Below are 21,303 nucleotides of genomic sequence, written 5' to 3'. Positions count from 1 at the left end.
TCCCTGCTCAGCAGGGAGTCAATTTATTCCTCTCCCTCTACCCCTCCTCTCCATTTGTTCTGTTCTGTCTCTCTCTCAAATAAATAAAATCTTTAAGAAAAGTAAAATCTTAAAAAAAATCATTCTTACTAGTGTGAATATTTTAAGATGATCATTTAAAAGCCATTTGTGAATGGGAACCTAAGGAAAGTGCCATCTCTTCATTATCTTCATGGGGCCAGTGGGCCAGAGGCAGAAACTACCTGTTTTACCTGTGATGACACTGTTGAGGCCTGACTTCTGTGCTTGCATATTGGAAATTGGTCCATGGTTTTCTGCAAAATTTGGAGTTTATACATGATTTTTGGAATGAGACTGTGTAAGGATTATGGTGACCCTAAAAAAATTAAGAATCTTTGGATTGCAGAAATATTAACCAAATATGTTAGTTTAGAAAATTATTTAGAAATTGTTGTGATAATAACTACCATTTATTAAGAGCTCAGTGTGGCACTTTATTATTAGTTCTATGTCTCTTTGATTCCCTTCTACAAGTGGGGGAGTAAACAAATGCAGGGATATTAATATTGTCCAAGAGGCACAGTTAGTAGGTGGCAAATTGGGATTTGAATCCAGATTTCAAATTTCTGTATTCCTAACTGCAGCCTGCATTATTAATGAAAAAAAAAAAAAGAATTCTGCCAATAAATGATAAATTAGAAAAATCATGTATTTTTGTGAAAACTCAGCCCTACTAAAGGATAACTTGTATTGTTGTCTATTGAAAACATACAGTGAACCTTTTTTTGAAAATTTTTTCCTACACAGTTTACCTTGGAATATGCTCAGGCAAGCATTTGTTTTCCTTCTAAGAGGGGTAATTATAGTTGTTGAGAGGGCACTTGATTTGAAGTAGCTGTGAAATTGTGCTCAGTTTATGATCTTTAAGTTTATCCTCTAAAGAGAAGAGAATAGTAATCTGTCTAACCTACTTTCAAAGAGTTGTCATGAAGATCAAACAAGGCAGCATATTTGTAAATGTGTCAGAAACTTTTAAGACTCCTGGAGAATGAATAGACAAGAGTTACCACTCTTTCAAAGCTAAGAAATACTTTCATGTACAATCAAAATGAAAGAAATTTTCCAGTTAAATTGACCTGCTGTTGATCATACAACATAGACCATTTTCAGAGGGGTTAGAATATGGGAGGACATACGCATCTCAGAATTGATAAAGGATAGTATATTGTGGTATGTTATTTTAGAGGTCTGCCATAAAATTCCTTGTCTTTGGAAGCTGTTGAGTTTATTTATTTTGATTTCTTTAATGTACTAGGCTACAAATAATTGATAAGGCAGCTAAGTTTCTTTTGCATTCAGTACTCTCCTTTAGATTTCTCTTGAGAGGTCAGTGCCTTTTATATATAGAATTGCATTTTTCTCACTCCAGCAAGATGAAGGGGATGTCCAGACATTCACAGATGGCAAAGATTAGAAGTCCTCACAGGCATCACAAATGGAAAAATGACCGCGTTGGACAGAAAGCAGCCGTTGGATCTGGCAGTTGCTTGGGTGATGCGAAGCCTGAAGATCCACCTGAAGCAAATTCAGACCCTCTGGGTGTTTTGGTAAACACGGATTCTGGTAAGCTGAAAGGAAAGTAGTGTGTTTATAAGTGTATAGACCGTGATGCTGAAGTTGATGCTTCACGGCATTGTTTGTGGAGAATTTAATGGCAAGTATGTAAAAAAAAAAAAAAAAAAAAAAAAAGACTGATGCTTTTGTTTTTGTTTGTAGTAGGAGTGTCTTGTTAAAACCCTCATTTCTGAATCTTGGGGAGTAGGTGCATGAGGCAGGCAGGATGTAGAAGAAAGATGATATTTATTGGATAATTTTCATAGTATTGTGTAATCTTTGAAATGTTCTTAAGATTGTTCTGTATGGGGGCGCATGGGTGACTCAGTCGGTTAAGTGTTCAACTCTTGATTTTTGGCTCAGGTCATGATCTCAAGGTCATCAGATGGAGCCCCATGTCAGGGTTAGTGCTCAGAGGGGACTGTGCTTGGGATTTTCTCTTTCTCCCTCTGGCGCCCCCCAAGCCCCTGCACCATACTCTCACTCTCCAAAATAAATCTTTGGGGAAAAAAAATTGTTTTGAATGTTTTGATGCTGTAGATTCAGAGTTGCTTAATTATCTTAATTTTTCCCCACCTACAAGGTGGCTAATTTCAGTGGAAGCCAGTACTGTTTATGTTGCTGAGCATGAATATGATCTCCTTGAGTAAATAATATTATTTCATTGTTTTTGATACTATTCTTCCTTAGCGTGTAGAATATTAGCTTTGAATTCCCTTACTCTTGCTTAATAAATTGAGAAATTAAAGGACCAGAATGCTGCTAACCACACAGAGATATCATCCAGCCTCTGAGGCTCCATTTTCCCTTCTAAAAAATGAAAATATAGGGGTACCTGGGTGGCTCAGTGGGTTAAGGCTCCTGCCTTCGGCTCAGGTCATGATCTCAGGGTCCTGGGATCAAGCCCCAAGTTGGGCTTTTTGCTCAGCGGGGAGCTTGCTTCCCCCTTTCTCTCTGCCTGCATCTTTGCCTACTTGTGATCTCTATCTGTCAAATAAATAAATAAAATCTTTTAAAAAAAAAAGTAAAATAAAATAAAAAATGAAAATGTAAATGTAAATATTTCTACCACCTTTCCTTCCAATATCATCATGAAGCTTTATCTTATTATATGTATTTTCTCTTCTGCAAAGGAGTAGTATTAGTGAGGGGACTGATACTAGCAGGCACTGTTTAACTCGGAAAACAATGGCTTCTGTGATAAACACATGGCAAATATTTAAACTTGTGGTTGGCAAGAAATGGAATAACTAATTCAATGACTGAATTAGGATGGAAAAGATCTTAGCATAGGGAGTGTTGGGCTAAGAATAATATATAATTTAGTTAGAATAATAATAATTATTTTAACACCAGCCAACACTTACTGAGTAAGGTACTTACAGTGCTCTACATGCTTTATACTTGTTAACTCTTTTCCTTTTACAATGCATATGTACTGTTGCTACTTGCATTTTAGAACTGAGGAACACAGGTAGGTAATTTACCTTAGCCCAGCTGTTCATTGGCAACAGTGCCAGAGTTTGAATTTAAGAGTCTGATTCCATTAGACACTGTGCTTCTTTTAAATGTGAAATCTGAATTTATATTAAAAAAAAAATAGTGTATAAGCCTAGGATAGTTGTGATGTGGGAGAGAGTTTAGAAAAGGCATCTTTGTATCCTTGCTGATAGCAGGGAAAAGGCAGATGACATTTGGGGCCAGAGCTGAGTTTACTCTTGGGCACTGATTTCTTTCCTTCAGAAGGTGTTAGAACCCACACACTTCTTCAGATTTACAGTGTGTGACCTTGATGATAAAAACCATCTGTATCCAAATACAAGCTTTCATGTCATCAAAATACTTGAAACACAATACAAAGACTACTGTTAAAATTAGTAAGTTACTAATCTGAAAATTATGTAATTCTTCACTTCATGCAATTCTCTAAATGAACATTTAAGGGAGTCTGTAATGTTGAATAGTCTTTATTCTGTTAGCTTTGGTAGATAGGTAATTGTTACCTTTTTCTCTCTCTTTTAATCTCTATACCTAACATGGGCCTTGAACTAATGACCCTGAGATTCAGAGTTGCATGCTCTATGGACTGAGCCAGCCAGGCCCCCTCTGTTTTCCCATTTTTTATTTTTATTTTTTAAAATATTTTATTTATTTTGGGTGAGCATGGTGATGGTATTAAGGAGGGCACAGATTGCATGGAGCACTGGGTGTTATATTCAAACAATCATGGAACACTGCATCAAAAACTAATCTTGTACTGTATGGTGACTAACATAACACACCAAAAAAAGAATTTTTTTAATTTATTTAAGAGAGAGAGGCATAGAGGGAGAGCACAGAGAGAGGGAGTGAGAGGGAGAAGCAGAGAGCCTGATGTGGGGCTCCATCCCAGGACCCTGAGATATGACCTCAGCCAAAGGCAGATGGTTAACTGACTGAACCACCCAGGTGCTCCTGTTTTCTCATTTTTAAAGAAGTATTTCAGTATATGGTAATCTGGTGAAATACCAGCATAAAGATCATTATGTATTTTGCTCTACTTAAGCCTGTATCTAGGTCTTTAGGAGATGCTTTTGATGTGAGAGATAATAGTATCTTTTATTGTCATGGTAGAAAGTGTTTAGTCAGATTCTTTTATGTCCAAGCAGTTGTATGAGAGACCTCAAGTAATTTTGTTTTGGTGTAAATGTGTAAGCCTTTACCTGTACTGAGGGTCAAAGATAGGAATACACCTATATTCAGGGTCAAAGATGATTATGTAAGTCTTGAATATAAAAATCTTACAAGTAAGTTATAAATTCATAATATTATTCATTAAGGAAATAAAAAAACCAATGATTAAGTTAGGATAACTTAATTTTGTAGGAAAGATTTTGTTTAAGTTTATATTATCCTTTATTTGGGATTTCTTCTGGATTATTTACGTTTTCCAAATCAATGTTTAGACCATTGGTTCTTCAACTTTTCACTCCAGGTATAGCTACAAAAATCTGTGTGTACCATTTTTTTCTCATGCCTGAATATTCTCAGCATGTCTGCTCTCTTCATCTCTCAGTCTTACACTTGTTTGGAGGCAGCTTCCTTCTCCCTGGGCCAGGGTGAGCCAACCTTAAGATCAGTTGTGCTCATTATTCGGGTTTTTATTGGTGGGGCACCACTGAAATGATGTGGCCCTGTTTGTGCTCTCGGGTGGTAGTTAGTACTTTTTATCACTAATTTCACTTGTAAAATGAAGATCTCCTGATACCTTACATTTTTTTCCTTTTTTTTGGCTCAGAACCTTATCTAGATAACAGCATTCAAATTTTATTTTATTTGTTTATTTTTAATTTTTAAAAAAGATTTTATTATTTGACAGAGAGAGAGAGAGTGCAAGTAGGCAGAGCAGCAGGCAGAGGTGGAGGGAGAAGCAGGCTCCTCACTGAGCAGGGAGCCCAACATGGAGCCTGATCCCAGGACCCTCGGATCATGACCCAAGCCAGCATCACATTTTAAACAAGACAGCAGTTCTTGAGGATCTTTACAGACTTCAGATCATGCTTAGAAAATCAGTATTTTTTGTGCTGGTTGGTAGTATGTGAACTCTCATTACTAGTGCAGGTGCTTTAAACTGGGGATTGATAGTGTTTCAAAGGGAAAGCCTGTCATTTGGAGTCTCCCAATTTATCAGTTTTAAATATGGCCTGTTTTCACCAGATGATCTCAATGGTGCTGTATTTTTTTTTCTTTTTTAGTTCCTGTGTGTTCTGCTAACTAGTTTCCTCAAGGTGTTATTGTTTTAAATCTTTTTTTTTGCTATTTCAATAGTTAGGACCACATTTATTTTGTGGCCGTTGTTTAAATGCATATACAACATGTTTTATGACTTTCCTGACCTGTGGTTTTAATAAGTGTTGTCTGAGCTAGAGGGAGAAGAGCTGGTCAGTAACGGGCGTCAAGTGTCACTGACCGAAGTGCCTCAGTGCCCACAAAATGAAAAAGACGCAATTTGTTAGTCGTTCATTACAGTGTAAATATAGCTGTTGTCATAGAACCCTGGGGGATATTAAGTTAGTTGGGCTTCTGGTGTTTAAAAGGTAAATGTTAAAATAAGAACATAAGCTAGCATATCAGCTGTTAAGAATGCTCATTGTTAATGTTTGTTTTTGAGAGTTGGACACCATTAAAGCAAGGTTTCCATTTTTTCTGGTGACTTTTTCTGCAGAATTGCATTTTCTTTAAGGTACTTAATCTGTCTATAAATCTTCTTGCGGCTAGAGCATGTAATTGTGTTTCGCTTCTTAAAGGCAATAGAAAATAGTAAGGAGATGAACGGGGAAAGACAAGTAAAGAAAGAAGATGTAGGAAGAACCCAGATGAGAGCTTTTACCACTAGTGTTTATACTTACCAAGACTCACAAAGGGAAGGTTTTTGTTTTCCTTTTTTCATTTTAATAGGGATTTACTTGAGGCCCTACATTCTGCTTGTCCATCATTGTAATTCAGAGAAATTTCTCCCTGACTTCAAGAAATTTATAGTCTGGTGATAAATTTTAGATTTATATGTATATATTTGGTCAGAGGGCACATGATATCTGTGTATGAGAGAGAGGTGAGATTTACTTTAGGAGAAGTGTTGCTAGGTATTTTATAATCATTCTAAAGTTTGATTTTATCGTCTTCATTGCTCCTGTCTTTTTACTGGCATGTTTTAGTTTAGAGAGGTGTTTTGGCTGTTTTTGTTAAAAAGTGAGTAAATTTTCTTCAGTATTATTTTGTTAGCCAGTACAGTGCCTTCAACATAATCTTTCCAACTGCTGACAATGCCTATATTCGAACTGCTAGTAGATCCAAGGGACTGTGGGAACAGCCCCCCACCCCCTTTTCAGATGAAACGTCACTATAGGGGATGTTTTGATAGGACCAAAAGGATAGGATTCCTGAATCCATGACACACAATAACATTTTGAAAAGAGGTATCATCCTTTTGGTCCTAACTGAGGGAGAACGACCTAGGGGAGTACTTGTTCATTTTGTGAACTCCAAACTCTTACCCAGGAGGAGACATTCCAGTACAGTGAACTTTGTGACAGTCCTGGTAGTGAATACACCAAGCATCCATATTGTGGTTTTACCATTTTCCAGTTGAAGAAACCAGAGCCTTTTGGAGAAATGATTGATTGTAGAGCTGGGACAGAGAAAATGCAAAGTGAACCTAGAGGATCTTAGTAGTGCCAGAGGGTTAGAAAGTTCTCAGAAAACAATCGGGATTGTGGGCATGTCAGAAAGATATAGGGACCAACTGGAAAGTGCCTGAATAGCCTAAGTTGGAACAACTTGAGCCACAAAGAAAATAATAATAGATTATAACCCAAAGAATTTAATAAATACCCATGAGTCCATATTGATGTGAATAAGAAATGGGGAAGGAGGGACAGATCTTTCAGAAAAATTCTAATTAATAAATGTAAAAAAAATGAAGGAATTAAAAGTCACCATTAAAACACCACAGTAATAGTTGTTTCAGGCAAAACTCACTGATGAATGGTAAAATTAGTGGCAAAACTTTAAAACGTGGTATTTATGTAGTTTCAAAATATTGCTCACTAAATATTAGTTACTGTGGTAGTTTTTTTTGTTTTGTTTAAAGATTTATTTATTTGATAGAGAGAGCACAAACAGGGGAGTGGCAGGCGGGATGGTGGAGAGGGAGAAGCAGGCTCCCCTTGGAGCAGAGAGCCCGACATGGGGCTCTATCCCAGGACTCTGGGATCATGACCCGAGCTGAAGGCAGATGCTTAATAACTGAGCCACCCAGGTGCCCCTACTGTGGTGGTTTTAACATGTCTAAATTTCTTTGATATTCATTATTCTAAGAGAGGGGAGCTTAATTCCCTTCCTCTTGAATGTGGGCTAGACTTAATGAATCATTTTTTTTAAAATGAAAGAGAAAAATCGTAACTTAATAACAAAGAAACCAGGCCGACCACCTAAGAGCTCAAGATTAACATCACTCGTAATAAGTCATGTTGATGTGATGGACTCCTGGTATGAGGTGATAGGAAGGACACTACCTAAAATCCGTAGCCTCTGTGCAATCATCAAAAAACCTCAGATGGACCCTAGCTAAGGGCCATTCTTCAATAACCGGCAGTCTTCAAAAGTGTCAAGTTCATTAAAGACAAGGAAATACTGACAGATTGTCACAGATTTAGAGGAGACACAGATAAGGGGTCATGATGATTAAATATATAATATGATATGATGGATTGAATCCTGAAGCAAGAAAAGGGAATTAGTGGAAAAACTAGTGAAATCGCAGTATAGTCTGTAGTTTCGGTAGTGTTCTACCAGCGTTAATTTGGTAGCTATGATAATGTGCCATGAGTATGTAAGGGAGGGGAAGCTATATAGTAGGGTGTATGGAAGTTCTCTATACTATCTCTGCAACATTCGTGTAAATCTAAAATTGTTTCAAATACAAAGTTTTTTTAAAAAAGGGAAGGCAGGAAAAGGGGCTATATGTAGGCCTATTAACGCCTTGCCCCCCGCTTCTTGAGCTGAATTGTGAGGAAACACTTTTCCTGGAGGAGAGTGATTCCTCCAGGGTTTATTTTCCTATGTTTTTCTATTACTTTTTTTTTTTTTTTTTAGTTTCTCCTTTATTTTATATTCTATTATATTCTGACTATAAAAACAAAAAACTGGAGAACATTAAAAAAAAATCTACTATCTTACAGAGATAGCCACTGCTCACATTTTGTTTTATATCCTTTTAATATTTTTTATATCACTGGTGTATGATTTTTAAAAATAAAAATGGAATCATTTTATTAATGAAAAGAAAGAAAGGAAGAAAATGGGCTTTGAATCCAGACAGAATTAGGTTTGTGTTGTGGCTCCACCTTTTCCTAGCCCTATCGTCCTGTGCCAGTTAGACTTTTTTGAATACGTCTTTACTACGTCTTTACTCATTCCCGCAAGTTTGTTCTTCAAATATTTGTTCAGCGCTTAACGTACTGTTCTAGGCTCTGAAGATACAGTACTGAACAAAGCCAAATTCTTTCCCTCCTGTAGCTCGTACTTGTTCACATCTAAGTACAACAGATAGTTGTTTAGAGTTTGCTATAACAGGGAACAGAGAAATGGAACCACAGCTGGAAGAAGATATTTGTTAGCATTATTACTGACCGTAGGACATTTTGGGAGGATGGCTTCATCTTAATAAAAGGACCTTAAGTATCTGTAGGAGCTCTTCCAGCCCAAAAGTTAAGAACTGGGATTTGGGACAAACCGTAAGAGACTCTGAATCTCACAAAACAAACTGAGGGTTGCTGAGGGGAGGGGGTTAGGGAGAGGGTGGTTGGATTATGGACATTGGGGAGGGTATGGGCTATGGTGAGCACTGTGAAGTGTGTAAACCTGGCGATTGGCGATTCACACACCTGTACCCTTGGGGCTAATAATACATTATATGTTAATTAAAAAAATAAATTAAAAAAAAAAGAAATGGGATTTGGAGCCAAAATTTTGCTATTACAGGGAATAGAGAAATGGAACTGTAGGTAGAAGAAAGGGCATTTATTAGCATTATTATTAATCATAGAGACATTTTGGTAGGATGGCTTCGTTTTAATAAGGAGGATTTTATGTATCTATAGGAGAGATTCTAGCCCATTAGTTAAGAATTGGGATTTGGAGTCAGATAGCCCAGATTTAACTTTGATCCAACTGTTGTATAATTTTGTTACCTGAAGGAAAAATTACTCAGATTCTCTGAATTTTGGTTTTCTCATCTGTAATTAATAGTGAAAATTATAACCTCCTAAGGATTAATACAAGCTCATACTTTTAAAGAGCGTTATAGTCAACTGTATTGTGCTTTTTAGTATCTCTCTTGGGGTCTTAGATGAAAATAACAGTGGGGCTTATTATCTTACAGTGAGTTGAATAGTCTCTATATTAATATTGTTATAGATTTGTTTAGTCCACTAATAATTTGTATGTAGAACTGCGTTATTTTTCTTTCCCCTTATTAATTCAGGAGGAAAGATCATAAGCTTAAAATTGACAAGCAGCAGTTTTCAGAAGGCATGGCGCAGGGTAATATGGATGGGTGGAGGGAGGAGAGGGGATTTAATTTCATCCACCAGTAGGTTGTAGTTCCTTATTCACATAGAAGTATACCCCCATTCCTACTGACCTGTTTGTTTTCCTCTAGACTGACTTGGTGAATACTAAATGCTGCCTTGAAATGTTTCATATTGGATGTGGGTTGAGCTGGTACATTACATAGACAGGTTACTTCCTGTCTTCATTCTTCAGTCAGGCTTTTTATTTTTTTATTGGTTGTTTAGACTAGATTTAATACATTTTTAGAGCTGCCAAAAACAAATGTAATAAATGGTTGCCTGAGGCTACAACTAGGCTCACTGGGCTATGATCAAACTCTGCCTTTGGCAGGCTCTTTGATACTTACTAAATTCTCTGGCTTGGCTTGTTTACTTAAATTCTTAGAAGTTCTAAATATAAACTTTGGGTGAATTCATTGCAGTATACCTCTTTGAGTAAGCCTTTATATATGGAATGGTTTAAATATTATTTGTGCTCTCAAAGCTAGTCTTAAAAACAAAAAAGGTAGGGTGCCCGGGTGGCTCAGTCAGCTAAGTGTCTACCTTTGGCTCAGGTCATGATCCCAGGGGCCTGGGATGGAGTCCCATGTCAGCTTCCCTGCTCCACAGAGATTCTGCTTCTCCCTCTGGCCCTCCTCCCATTTGTTCTTCCAATCTTTCTCTCTTTTTCTTTCAAATAAAATAAAATAAAAACCAAAAAGGTACTTATATTATTTATTCCTAAATCTAATTTTTATAGCCAGTCATTCTAATCCAGTGAAATTAAATGAATTTCTGGCCTTGGCCTTCCTACTACTTTAATAAAATTAATTAATGGCACAATAGCCTAAATAAAATAAAATTAATTAGTAGCAAAAACTGTATAATTAATTTAGAGAAGGCCCAAATTTCATAACCTGTGAAGCATGGTAAGTAACTTAGCTGTGCTATAGCTGCCACTGGCCTTCTGTCTTCTCTTTGGGGCAAGTAGCTTCTCTGACCACGATGGTTTAAACCAAGGGAAAATGTCCAGGTTTCCTGAATTTTGTTTTGGGGGAAGGTTAAGGAAATGATCAGAAATGACTTTCTTTTCACTAATGTATGAACCAGTGGGGAATCTATCAGCTTTCTTTGCTCTGGTGGTAGATGTGTTTGGTATACTGTTTTACTTCTTTCCCATTCTGTTTCAGAGTCTGATAAAGAGGAGAAACCGCAAAGCACTGTTATACCCAAGGAAGTGACACCAGCCCTGTGCTCACTTATGAGCAGTTATGGCAATCTCTCAGGGTCAGACAGTGAGCCAGAAGGTAAGTCATGGGCTCAGTTGTTACAGGTGGGTTTGTTTTGTTTTGTTGCTTTTTGAATTTGGTGTATACTCTGCGCCAGTAGCATCCTTTCAGGTGTGTCTTTCTGAGGACAAGATGTTTTAAGCATATTCTTTATTTCATCTTCACATTTTTCATTTGGTGTTAGCATGGGATAAAGGAAAACTTGAGAAATGAGGAAATGTATTGCTAGTCTGGGAGAAAAAGGCAAAAATAATATGACAGGATAGGAAGGGGAAGAAATAATGTTTCACTAATGGAGTCAAAGAAAATTCTAAAAGATACAGCAAAGAAAGTTAATTTCCTCTGTTTACTCTCAAGAGCCCTTGTCTTAACATATTTAGAGCACCTTTGGTCGGTGAAAAGAGGTCCTTTGTAAAAAAGTGAATGACAGAATTCCTTACATGTATGTAGAGCATTTTTTTTATGGAGCACATTTACATAAATTACCTCATTTGGAGAACATAGTAACTCTATTCTTGTGTCAAATTAGCCTGTGTGTTTTAAAGACTGGATGAAACGGAATCCTTTCAAGGTTCTTTCTAAGTAATTGGTGATGTACAGTACAGGATATATGTCTAACCTTTAGAAATGACAACAAACCAGCTTAATCTAGCATCTTTTCTTAGAGTTACTTCAAAGTTGTATGTTGTTGATTTGTTGTAGCATGGCAATGCTAAACCCACGGTTCATATAAATAATCAGCATATGTTTAGTGAATAAGTCTTGCCCTTCTGTTGTGGAAACTTGGCTCTGCACAGTAAGTTTATTTGGGCTTTACCACCTATGAGAGAATTCACGTGTCTGTCTCTGCACTAGATGTGTACTGAAGATAAAGAATACAGGGTCTACAGGTGAGTGTGTAGAAGGAAGGGAAGATTTTAATGTAATTGGATGACGATGGTGGCACTTTTAATGTTAATTAAGCTAGAGATAATCACTGTATAGTTGGAAGATGTTGAAGGAGAACAAGTTGGCATTTACTGTGAAGGATAATGTTTAGATATATCTGTAACATAGGGATTTTTTTCTTCTTTTTTAATGGACCATGGTTTACTATGGTAGCTGTTTAAAAGCTACTTGAATTTTGAAATATAAACTACTTTGGTTTTATCAGGTATTTCTTAACAGATGGTTGCCTCTTCTTGTTTTTATTTTGATTTTAAGTATAACAGTATTTATTTCTTTACTCTTGTTTCCAGTACACTGATAGAAGATGGAGTTATTCTTTAAACACATATTACATTTCCTGCTTATCGTGTGTTTTTATGACAGGTGATAGCAATGAAAGCTGGTACCACATTACTGAATCTTATAAAAGCAAGCCACACTAATGCTCTTGCTCTCTCTCCCAAGATAAAACATTTAATACTTTCATTCTCATGTCTTTTTTTGCATATGCACAAGCAGACAAAAGGGGGAGTGGTAGGGAGAGGGAGAAGCAGGCTCCCTGCTGAGCAAGGAGTGCCTGAGGGACTTAATCCCAGGACCCTGGGATCATGACCTCAGCTGAAGGCAGATGCTTAACCGACTGAGCCACCCAGGAGCTGCCACCATTTTTAAATTAGAAGAAAGGAAGGAAACTGGGAGGGATCTTTTGAGGTCACTCTTTCATTTGTAGAAACTTCTGCTTAAAGAAGATAAGTTTACAAAGCTAGTATGTGAGAGAGCTGATAGAAAGCCTAGGTTTAGGGACTTAAAAATCTGAAAAAAGCCAGCTGTATTGCCTTTCATTGTAGTCATTCTCTTTGTTGTATTTAGTGTCTTACTGCACAGAAATGCATAGCTTTATCTTATAGATAAGAGAAGGTATTTATCTATTAAAAGATACATTTTATCTTACATGAATTTATTTTTACTAATTGTCTACAATGTCCTGCCTGAAGGAAAAACCCCTTGCTTATATTCCTAAGGCTTCAGAATTATTATATGTAGTTTGAATTCAGCTTTATTAAGCCATCCAGGTCACCAGCAAGTTTCCAACTTCCATTGTAAGTTCTGGGCTATGGGATAGGATATCGACACATAGGGACTTTGGAAGAAATAAACCAAAGAAATAAAGTGGGCTTTTCTGAACCATGAAATAGCATCTAGAAGGCTGCTTATTTAAGTGGATTCTAAATGGAGAGGAGCAGTTTGATTCCTCACAGATTTTTAACAATTGGATCATCATAGTTATAATCTGTCTTGACTTGGGAATTGATACAAAGGTATATAGAGTATCTTAAATGTGACCATTGCTGTTCCAGAATGAGTTTTAAACAAGGAAGGGGTCCCTCAAGAAAGACTGAAGGAAAACAAGAGGCTGTGCTTGGCTCTGGGGACATCAGAATCATTAAGATCATTAAGTTATACGTAACTTTTATACGTAACATATAAAAGAAAATTTCAGTGAGTGATATTTCCAAATGGGTTAGTTTGATATCTGTTCTGGATTTTGCATGTTAGTTTTTTGTTTTTGTTTTGCCATGTTAGAAGTTAAGCACAGTTTTGTAGCTCTCCACATTTTTTTTTCTCAAACTGGTGTGGGCTAGGACTGGGTGTCCTCCAAATTGAAAACTCTTTTTTTTTTTAAAATTAACATATAATTTATTATTAGCCCCAGGGGTACAGGTCTGTGAATCGTCAGGCTTACACACTTCACAGCACTCATTATAGCACATACCCTCCCCAGTGTCCATAACCCAACCACCCTCTCCCTCCCTCTCTACCCCTGGCAACCCTCAGTTTGTTTTGTGAGATTAAAAGTCTCTTATGGTTTGTCTCCCTCCCAATCCCATCTTGTATCATTTTGAAAACTCATTTTAAAAAGCCACAAACCAAAAGATGTGATTTATAGATTTGAAAAAATTCATTGGTTATATTTTAAATTTATTTGGATTGATAAATATTACATTAAAATATGATTCTAAGCTGGGAAATGTTGTGAGCCTCAAGAAAAATATAGAGTCTCAGTTCCTCATTCCTTAGCAGAAAATTGACAGTGTACGCTCTGATTCTTTTGACTTTTGTATTCCTGGATTGGAGGATCAATACTTTTCTTTCTTTTCTTTTCTTTTCTTTTCTTTTTTTTTTTTTTTTTTTTTAAGATTTTACTTATTTATCTGAGAGAAAGAGAGAAACTATGAGCAGGGGAGGGGCAGAGGGAGGATCAGACTCCCCACTGGTGTTCCATCCCAGGACTCCAGGTTCATGACCTGAGCCGAAGGCAGACGTTTAACCAGCTAAGCCTCCCAGGCGCCCAGAAGATTAATGCTTGAAGGGGAAGGAAATAATAGAGAGTAGTACCCTGGCTTTTCTTTTTGCCTTTTGCTACTGTTCGCATAGTTTTGAACTCTATAAACCACTTTGAATTCTTTGCTCCATTCTTATATGGTTACATTTCTCTAATTATTTTTCTTTTTTCCATCATTTTGAAGGCATATCAAAACTGTGGTCATCACAACAAATTCTTTTTTTCTTTCTTTCTTTTTTTTTTTCTTTTCTTGGATATAGAGAGCATGCACACGCATATGCACTCTAGTGGGTTGGAGGGGGAGAGAGGATCTCAGGTAGGCTCCATGCTCAGCTTAGAGCCCAGCATGGGGACTCAATCTCATTAACAACGCTGAAATCATGACCTGAGCTGAAATCAAGAATTGGATGCTTGGGGTGCCTGGGTGGCTCAGTGGATTAAAGCCTCTGCTTTCAGCTCAGGTCATGATCCCAGGGTCTTGGGATCAAGCCCCACATCGGGCTCTCTGCTCAGCAGGGAGCCTGCTTCCCCCTCTCTTTCTTCCTGCCTCTCTGCCTACTTGTGATCTCTGTCTGTCAAATAAATAAATAAAATCTTAAAAAAAAAAAAAAGTTGGATGCTTAACCAACTGAGCCACCCAGGTGCCCTGTCATAGCAAATTCTTACATAGTGCTTATTCTGTGTCAGGCCCTGTTTTATGTGCTTGACTCATCTAAGTATTATAATAACCTCATGAAGTAGGTGCCATTATTTATGAGGATATTTAGGTAGAGATAAGTAACTTGCTCCAAGATCACAACTGGTATGTGATGGAACTAGAATTTGAAGTTTGGGACCAGGGTTTGTGCTTAAAATACTTACCCTGTATTTCCCTTCTAATGCAATTAACACTTGGGTGTAAAGGTTTTGAGGGATATGATTAGACTCCTACACTTTTGTTCAGGCATTTGAACTGAGTCTCCCAACTTCTAGAATCGAACTCTTTATATCACATCAGCTTGTCAAAAATACAGAATAACCATTTTGGGGGTGAGGGGAGGGGATCCTTAAAACTTGTGAGTTTTCAACTAATCATATGGTTTTTCTTTTTTATTTTGTTAGTATGGTGAAATGCATTGATTGATTTCAAGTATCAAACCAGTCTTGTATTCTTGGAATAAAATCTACTTAGTCACAATTATTACCTTTTTAATACATTACTGGATTTGATTTACTAATAATTTATTCCATGTTCATAAAGGATTATTAGTTTGTGTTTCTCTTTTCTTGTAATGACTTTGTCTGGATTTGGTATGAGTAGGGATCTGTTTCCTTCTCCACTTCTTTTAAGGGTCTGTGTAGGATTGCTACCATTTTTTCGTGTTTGTGGAATTCAATAGTGGAGTCATTTACCTGGCATTTTTGGGGGAGGGTAGATTTTAAATTATGAATTAAATTTCTTAGTAGGTATAGGACTATTTAGATTTTCTATTTTTTCTTGTTCAGCTTTGGTAATTTGTGTTTTTCAAAAAAATTTGTTTCATCTAAGATGTCAAATTCATTGGCATACAGTTACTTAAAGATATTTTCTTGTGCTATCTGTTGGATCTATAATGATGTTTTCTCTTTGATTCCTCATATTATTAAATGGTATTTAAAAATTTTTTTTCTTGATCAGTCTTGCTAGCTGTTTGTTAATTTTATTAATCTTTTCAGAGTATACCAACTTCTGGCTTTATTGATTTTTCTCTATTGGCTGTTTTTTTTTTTTGGAAAATTTTATTTATTTATTTGACAGAGAGACAGCAAGAGAGGGAACACGAGCAGGGGAAGTGGGAGAGGGAGAAGCAGGCTCCCTGCTGAGCAGAGCAGGGATCCAGATGTAGGTAGGGCTCAATCCCAGGACCTTGGGATCGTGATCTAAGCCAAAGGCACGTGTCCAGCAACTGAGCCATCCAGGTGCCCTTCTTTTGGTTGTTTCTAATTCATTGATTTTCACTTTGTTATTTATTCCCTTCTCACTCTCTGCCTTCTGTAGTGGAAGTTCAGATAATTGATTTTAGGCTTTTCTTCATTTCTTTTTAATTTTTTTTTTTTAAAAGATTTTTTTTATTTATTTATTTGTCAGAGAGAGAGCAAGCGAGAGCAAGCACAGGCAGACAGAGTGGAAGGCAGAGCCAGAGGGAGAAGCAGGCTCCCTGGGGAGCAAGGAGCCCGATGTGGGACTCGATCCCAGGACGCTGAGATCATGACCTGAGCTGAAGGCAGCTGCTCAACCAACTGAGCCACCCAGGCGTCCGTCTTTTTAATTTTTTTTTTAAACATGTTTTGTGTTTTAGATTTTTTTTTTTTTTTAAAGATCTTACTTACTTATTTGACAGAGAGAGAGATCACAAGTAGGCAGAGAGGCAGGCAGTGAGAGAGGGGGAAGCAGGCTCCCTGCTAAGCAGAGAGCCTGATGTGGGGCTTGATCCCAGGACCCTGAGATCATGACCTGAGCCAAAGGCAGAGGCTCAAACCACTCAGACACCCAGGTGCCCCTCTTTTTAATTTTTTTAAGTTTTTAATTCTTTTCTTTTTTTCTTCATTTCTTTCTTTCTTTCTTTCTCTTTTTCTTTTTTTTTTTAAGATTTTATTTATTTATTTGACAGAGAGATATCGCACGTAGGTAGAGAGAGAGAGGAGGAAGCAGGCTCCCCGCCAAGCAGAGAGCCCAATGCAGGACTTGGTCCCAGGATCCTGGGATCATGACCTGAGCCGAAGGCAGAGGCCCACCCACTGAGCCACCCAGGCGCCCTTTTTCTTCATTTCTAATAAAAGCAACCAAAGTTATAAATTTGCCTCCATGCATTGCTTTAGCTGCATCCTACAAATTGTTATGTTTTCATTTTTATTGTTTAAAAATGTTTTCTAGGGGTGCCTGGGTGGCTCAGTGGGTTAAAGCCTCTGCCTTCGGCTCAGGTCATGATCCCGGGGTCCTGGGATCGAGCCCCTCATTGGGCTCTCTGCTCAGCAGGGAGTCTGCTTCCCTTCCTCTCTCTCTGCCTGCCTCTCTGCCTACTTGCGGTCTCTGTCAAATAAATAATAAATAAAACCTTTAAAATAAATAAAAATAATAAAAATGTTTTCTAATATCTCTTGTGGTTTGTTCTTTAACATGTGGGTTAGTTAGATGTGTGCTGTATAGTTTCCAGAGATTTGGTGGTTTTCTAGATAGTTTTCTGTTAATGATTTTACTTTAATTCTGTTTTGGTCAGAGGGCACATTTGCACACTTACAATTTTTTTTTCCAGTTCATTGAGACTTGTTTTGTAGCCTAACACAAATGAATGTTCATGTGAACCTGACAAAAATATGTACTGGGTTGAATGTTTGTCAGTTTGAGTTCTTAGCCATACTCAGGTCTTCTCTATCCTTGCTCATTTTTTGTTTAATTTTCTTCAGTTACTGAGAGCAGTGTTAAAAGTCTCCAACCTTAATAATGGATTTGTTTGTTTCTTGTTTCAGCTCTGTGGGCTTTTGCTACATGTATAGTGAAATGCTATTATTAGGTGTTACTGTTTTGCTTTCTTGATGAGTTGATTTCTTTATCGTTATGAAGTGCCCTTCTTTGTCCCTGGTTATAGTCCTGTTCTGAAGTCTCCTTTGTCTGATATTGATAAAACCAATCCAGCCTTTTTATAATTGGTGTATGTATGGAATTTTCTTTCCTCCTTTTACTTTTAGTCTGTGACTGGTCGCAGGCAGTCCTTGCTTTGTACTTCCTTGGTAACTGAGATTTAATCTCAGTTCTGTTTGTGAAAGCAAGAACTACCTACAATTTAAAGTTGGTTTCTTGTAGACATGACATAGTTGATCTTGTTGTTCTCTACCACCCCTCTCCACTCTGACCAATCACTCTTTTAAGTGGGATGTTTAAACTGTTTAAACATATTGTAATTATTAATATGGCTTGTTTCTTTTTGTCACACCTTTTGTTCTATTTTCCTTCTTTTCCTGCCTTTGGATTTATGCTGCCTAACTATTAGGACAGTGCAAACATAGGTTTATTTGTTGACCTCTTTATTTTACTTTTTAGGAGTTGGTCTATCTAGAGTTTATAGATATCCAACTAACAATATACTTTCAATGATGTTATACCACTTCATATAGGATTTAAGAATTTTATAGCAATATACATACATTCTCCTCTTCCATTCCTTTGTGCTGTTGTTATCAGGTTTTCCTGCAGATGTTATGAATCCTACATGCACTGTTAACTATTTTTGCTTAGAATAGTCAGTTATCTTTAAAACCTTTTTTAAACCAGAAAAAAAGGTCTTTTCTGTTTATCTACATATTGATGATTTCTGATGCTCTTCATTCCTTTGTTTCTGTCTGGTATTATTTCCTTCATAGAGATCACTTTCTGTAACTCTTTATGGTAATCTTTTCAGTTCTTGGCAGTTATATTTCTGATTTGAAAAATATGGTACTACATTGAAAATGCCTAGTTTTTATTAATAAGTAGCCAGTATTATGGCTGCTGGGGGGAGTATTATGGCTTTTTTGGTTATTTTGTAAGTTTACCTTTTTTTTGGGGGGGGTTAATCTTTGTATTTGTTTTTCATTACTTTCAGAAGCTCCCATTAAGACTGAAGCAGACATTCTGGTGGCCGATGAGGTTCTTCATAGCAATACTCCTAAGAGACCCAGTCCCAGTGCTAAAGAGACTGCTAGGAAGTATGAGAGCCCAAAGAAAAGTTTTAAAAAGACAAAACCTAAGAGGAAAAAAGATTATCACAACTACCAAACATTATTTGAACCACGGACACACCATCCATATCTCTTGGAAATGGTAAATGATTTTTCTTTACATTCTAATCTTTGTGCTCTTCTCAAATGATAAAGATAGAGCCACTGGGTTTCCTCATGGGTTCATGCATGCATGTTTTTAAAGTTTACCAGGGACATTTGCTCCTTGAAGACTCCATTAGTGTATTTTGAAGCTGCATTTGGAGTACAGCTGATATTCAGTAAATGTGAAATAGTATACTTTTCAAAACTGCTTAAAATAAAAGGATCTGTAGAGTTAACTGATTGGTAAGGAAATATGTATTGAGGTGTACTGACATTTTTAAAGTTTCTCTTGAAATCACAACTAAACACAAAGGCAGACTGAAGGGAGAAGGAGTTTTTTTATGTGTTTATTTTGTGCATTATTGGCTTTATTCTTAGTGTGATGTGCTGAAAAATCTATTTCTTCAAATTTTAAAAGAAGCAGCAGCACATCTTTTGATTCTAAGTAATGGACATGAAGTCGTTCAAAGGTCTAGTTCTTTTGTGCTAGAAGTAATAGAAAATATTCCAAAATTTTTACTAGAGTTGTAGAACTATTGACAATGTGTGAAAGTTGTTTTTGCCCTGTCAGCTAAGTGTTTCTGCTGTAGCTGAACTGTTCTGTGGCTACACTCTTTGAGGTATTACATGTAGACACAGTTGCTTCTTATTTAAATTGATCTGGAATGGACTATCTATTTTGTAAATTTCAGTGCTTCTATAAAGTAAATAGCATTTTTATTTTATTTTATCTTATTTTTTTAAAGATTTTATTTATTTATTTGACAAATAGAGATCACAAGTAGGCAGAGAGGCAGGCAGAGAGAGAGAGAGAGAGGGAAGCAGGCTCCCTGCTGAGCAGAGAGCCTGACGTGGGGCTCGATCCCAGGACCCTGAAATCATGACTTGAGCCGAAGGCAGCGGCTTAACCCACTGAGCCACCCAGGCACCCCGTAAATTGCATTTTTAAAATACCTCCTAAGTTTTAAATTAAATCTTCTGTTCACTAGATGTTCATTCCTTTGTGAGGTCTCTCTATTGCACTAATGACATCAGGAGATAAATTGAGTGATCTTATCCTTTTTGACAAATCACAGATGATTCCTTGGTTATGTATTTCATCTAAATATGGGGGATTTTTATATTTCCATTACAATAAGCACAAAAGTGAAAAGTTACAAAAGCCCAGGAATGTTGGGATTTTTTTTACTGCTGCTTTCATCATTACTATATTTACTGTATCGGCTTATCAGTTTCTATACTGTTTGTAGGTTTGGGTTTAGGAGGATCCTCTTTGACATGATTTGTGGATCAAAGAATTGCAGACGTTTAAACCTGTATTTCCTGTCCTTTGTTACATACTCCCAGAGAGGATGCCCAATGTGAACATTTGTGCCATACAAAAAGCTAGATAATCTTGGTATAAAAGTAAATGTTCTTATATTGTTTTTTAGCAAGATAATTTAAATATAATAATCTACTTAAATATATATTACAAATTTATTAAAAATTATGTTGTAAGTATGTAAATATATATATCTTTATTGTTCTGTTCTTTATATAGGGGAGACACATATAGTATTTTAGGATATATTTTATTTACCAGCTAATCGTTTTATTTATTATTTTTTAGCTTTTAGCTCCGGACATCCGACATGAAAGAAATGTGATTTTGCAGTGTGTTCGGTACATCATCAAAAAGGACTTTTTTGGACTTAATACTAATTCTGCAAAAACTGAAGATATATAGGTATCTGATGTTTCAGCACTCATGTGAAATAGCCCCATCTTAAAGTTAGTGGAGGAAAACCTTTTTAAAAAAACAAAACAAAACAAAAAAAAATGGATTAGTAATTAAATTGTAGGCCTCATGGGACGTTATGTTGGATTTTTAAATCTTTCCTTTGAATCTATGCAAATAAATACATAACTGATTTTTAAGACTGTGTCTGTATTGTTGGGGATGTGCATAGTTATTTGCTGGCAGAATTCTGTTATTTATATTTACTTGTATGTATTGCTGTCAGGTAAGGAAGTCTGCTCTGGTGGTTTAGTAGTAAAGAAAAAAGCTTTAAAAATGTTAAATTCAGCTAAGCAAAACTGTAGCTTAGGGAGAGAAGTATATTCATTTTGTTTTTAATGCAGGAGAACAAGAATCATTCCTTAACCATAGCAAGGGAGATTATTTAGAAAATAAACTGTATCAAATTAATATATTCAAAAGGTCTTGAAATTTAAAATT

The 21,303-nt window shown here is 36.6% G+C and overlaps 1 protein-coding gene across 1 annotated transcript in view; it reads left to right on the top strand.

Annotated features, from left to right (window-relative positions):
• The window catches only part of NUFIP1 (nuclear FMR1 interacting protein 1), a 46,152-nt gene extending 25,150 nt beyond the window's left edge, over window positions 1–21,002 (top strand). Inside the window, exons 7-10 of the mRNA XM_004759237.3 lie at window positions 1,430–1,623; window positions 10,895–11,011; window positions 18,863–19,080; window positions 20,695–21,002. Of these exons, the coding sequence (XP_004759294.1) occupies window positions 1,430–1,623; window positions 10,895–11,011; window positions 18,863–19,080; window positions 20,695–20,811 (646 nt within the window). The 3' untranslated portion in view covers window positions 20,812–21,002. The remainder of the gene's footprint in view (window positions 1–1,429; window positions 1,624–10,894; window positions 11,012–18,862; window positions 19,081–20,694) is intronic.
• Window positions 21,003–21,303: the final 301 nt, after the last annotated feature.

The sequence above is a fragment of the Mustela putorius genome, unplaced genomic scaffold (genome assembly GCF_011764305.1).
Source record: "Mustela putorius furo isolate JIRA1106 unplaced genomic scaffold, ASM1176430v1.1 tig00000179_pilon_pilon_pilon, whole genome shotgun sequence".
NCBI lineage: Eukaryota > Metazoa > Chordata > Mammalia > Carnivora > Mustelidae > Mustela > Mustela putorius.
Note: the sequence above shows the minus strand (reverse complement) of the source record. Positions and strands in the feature narration are given on the sequence as shown.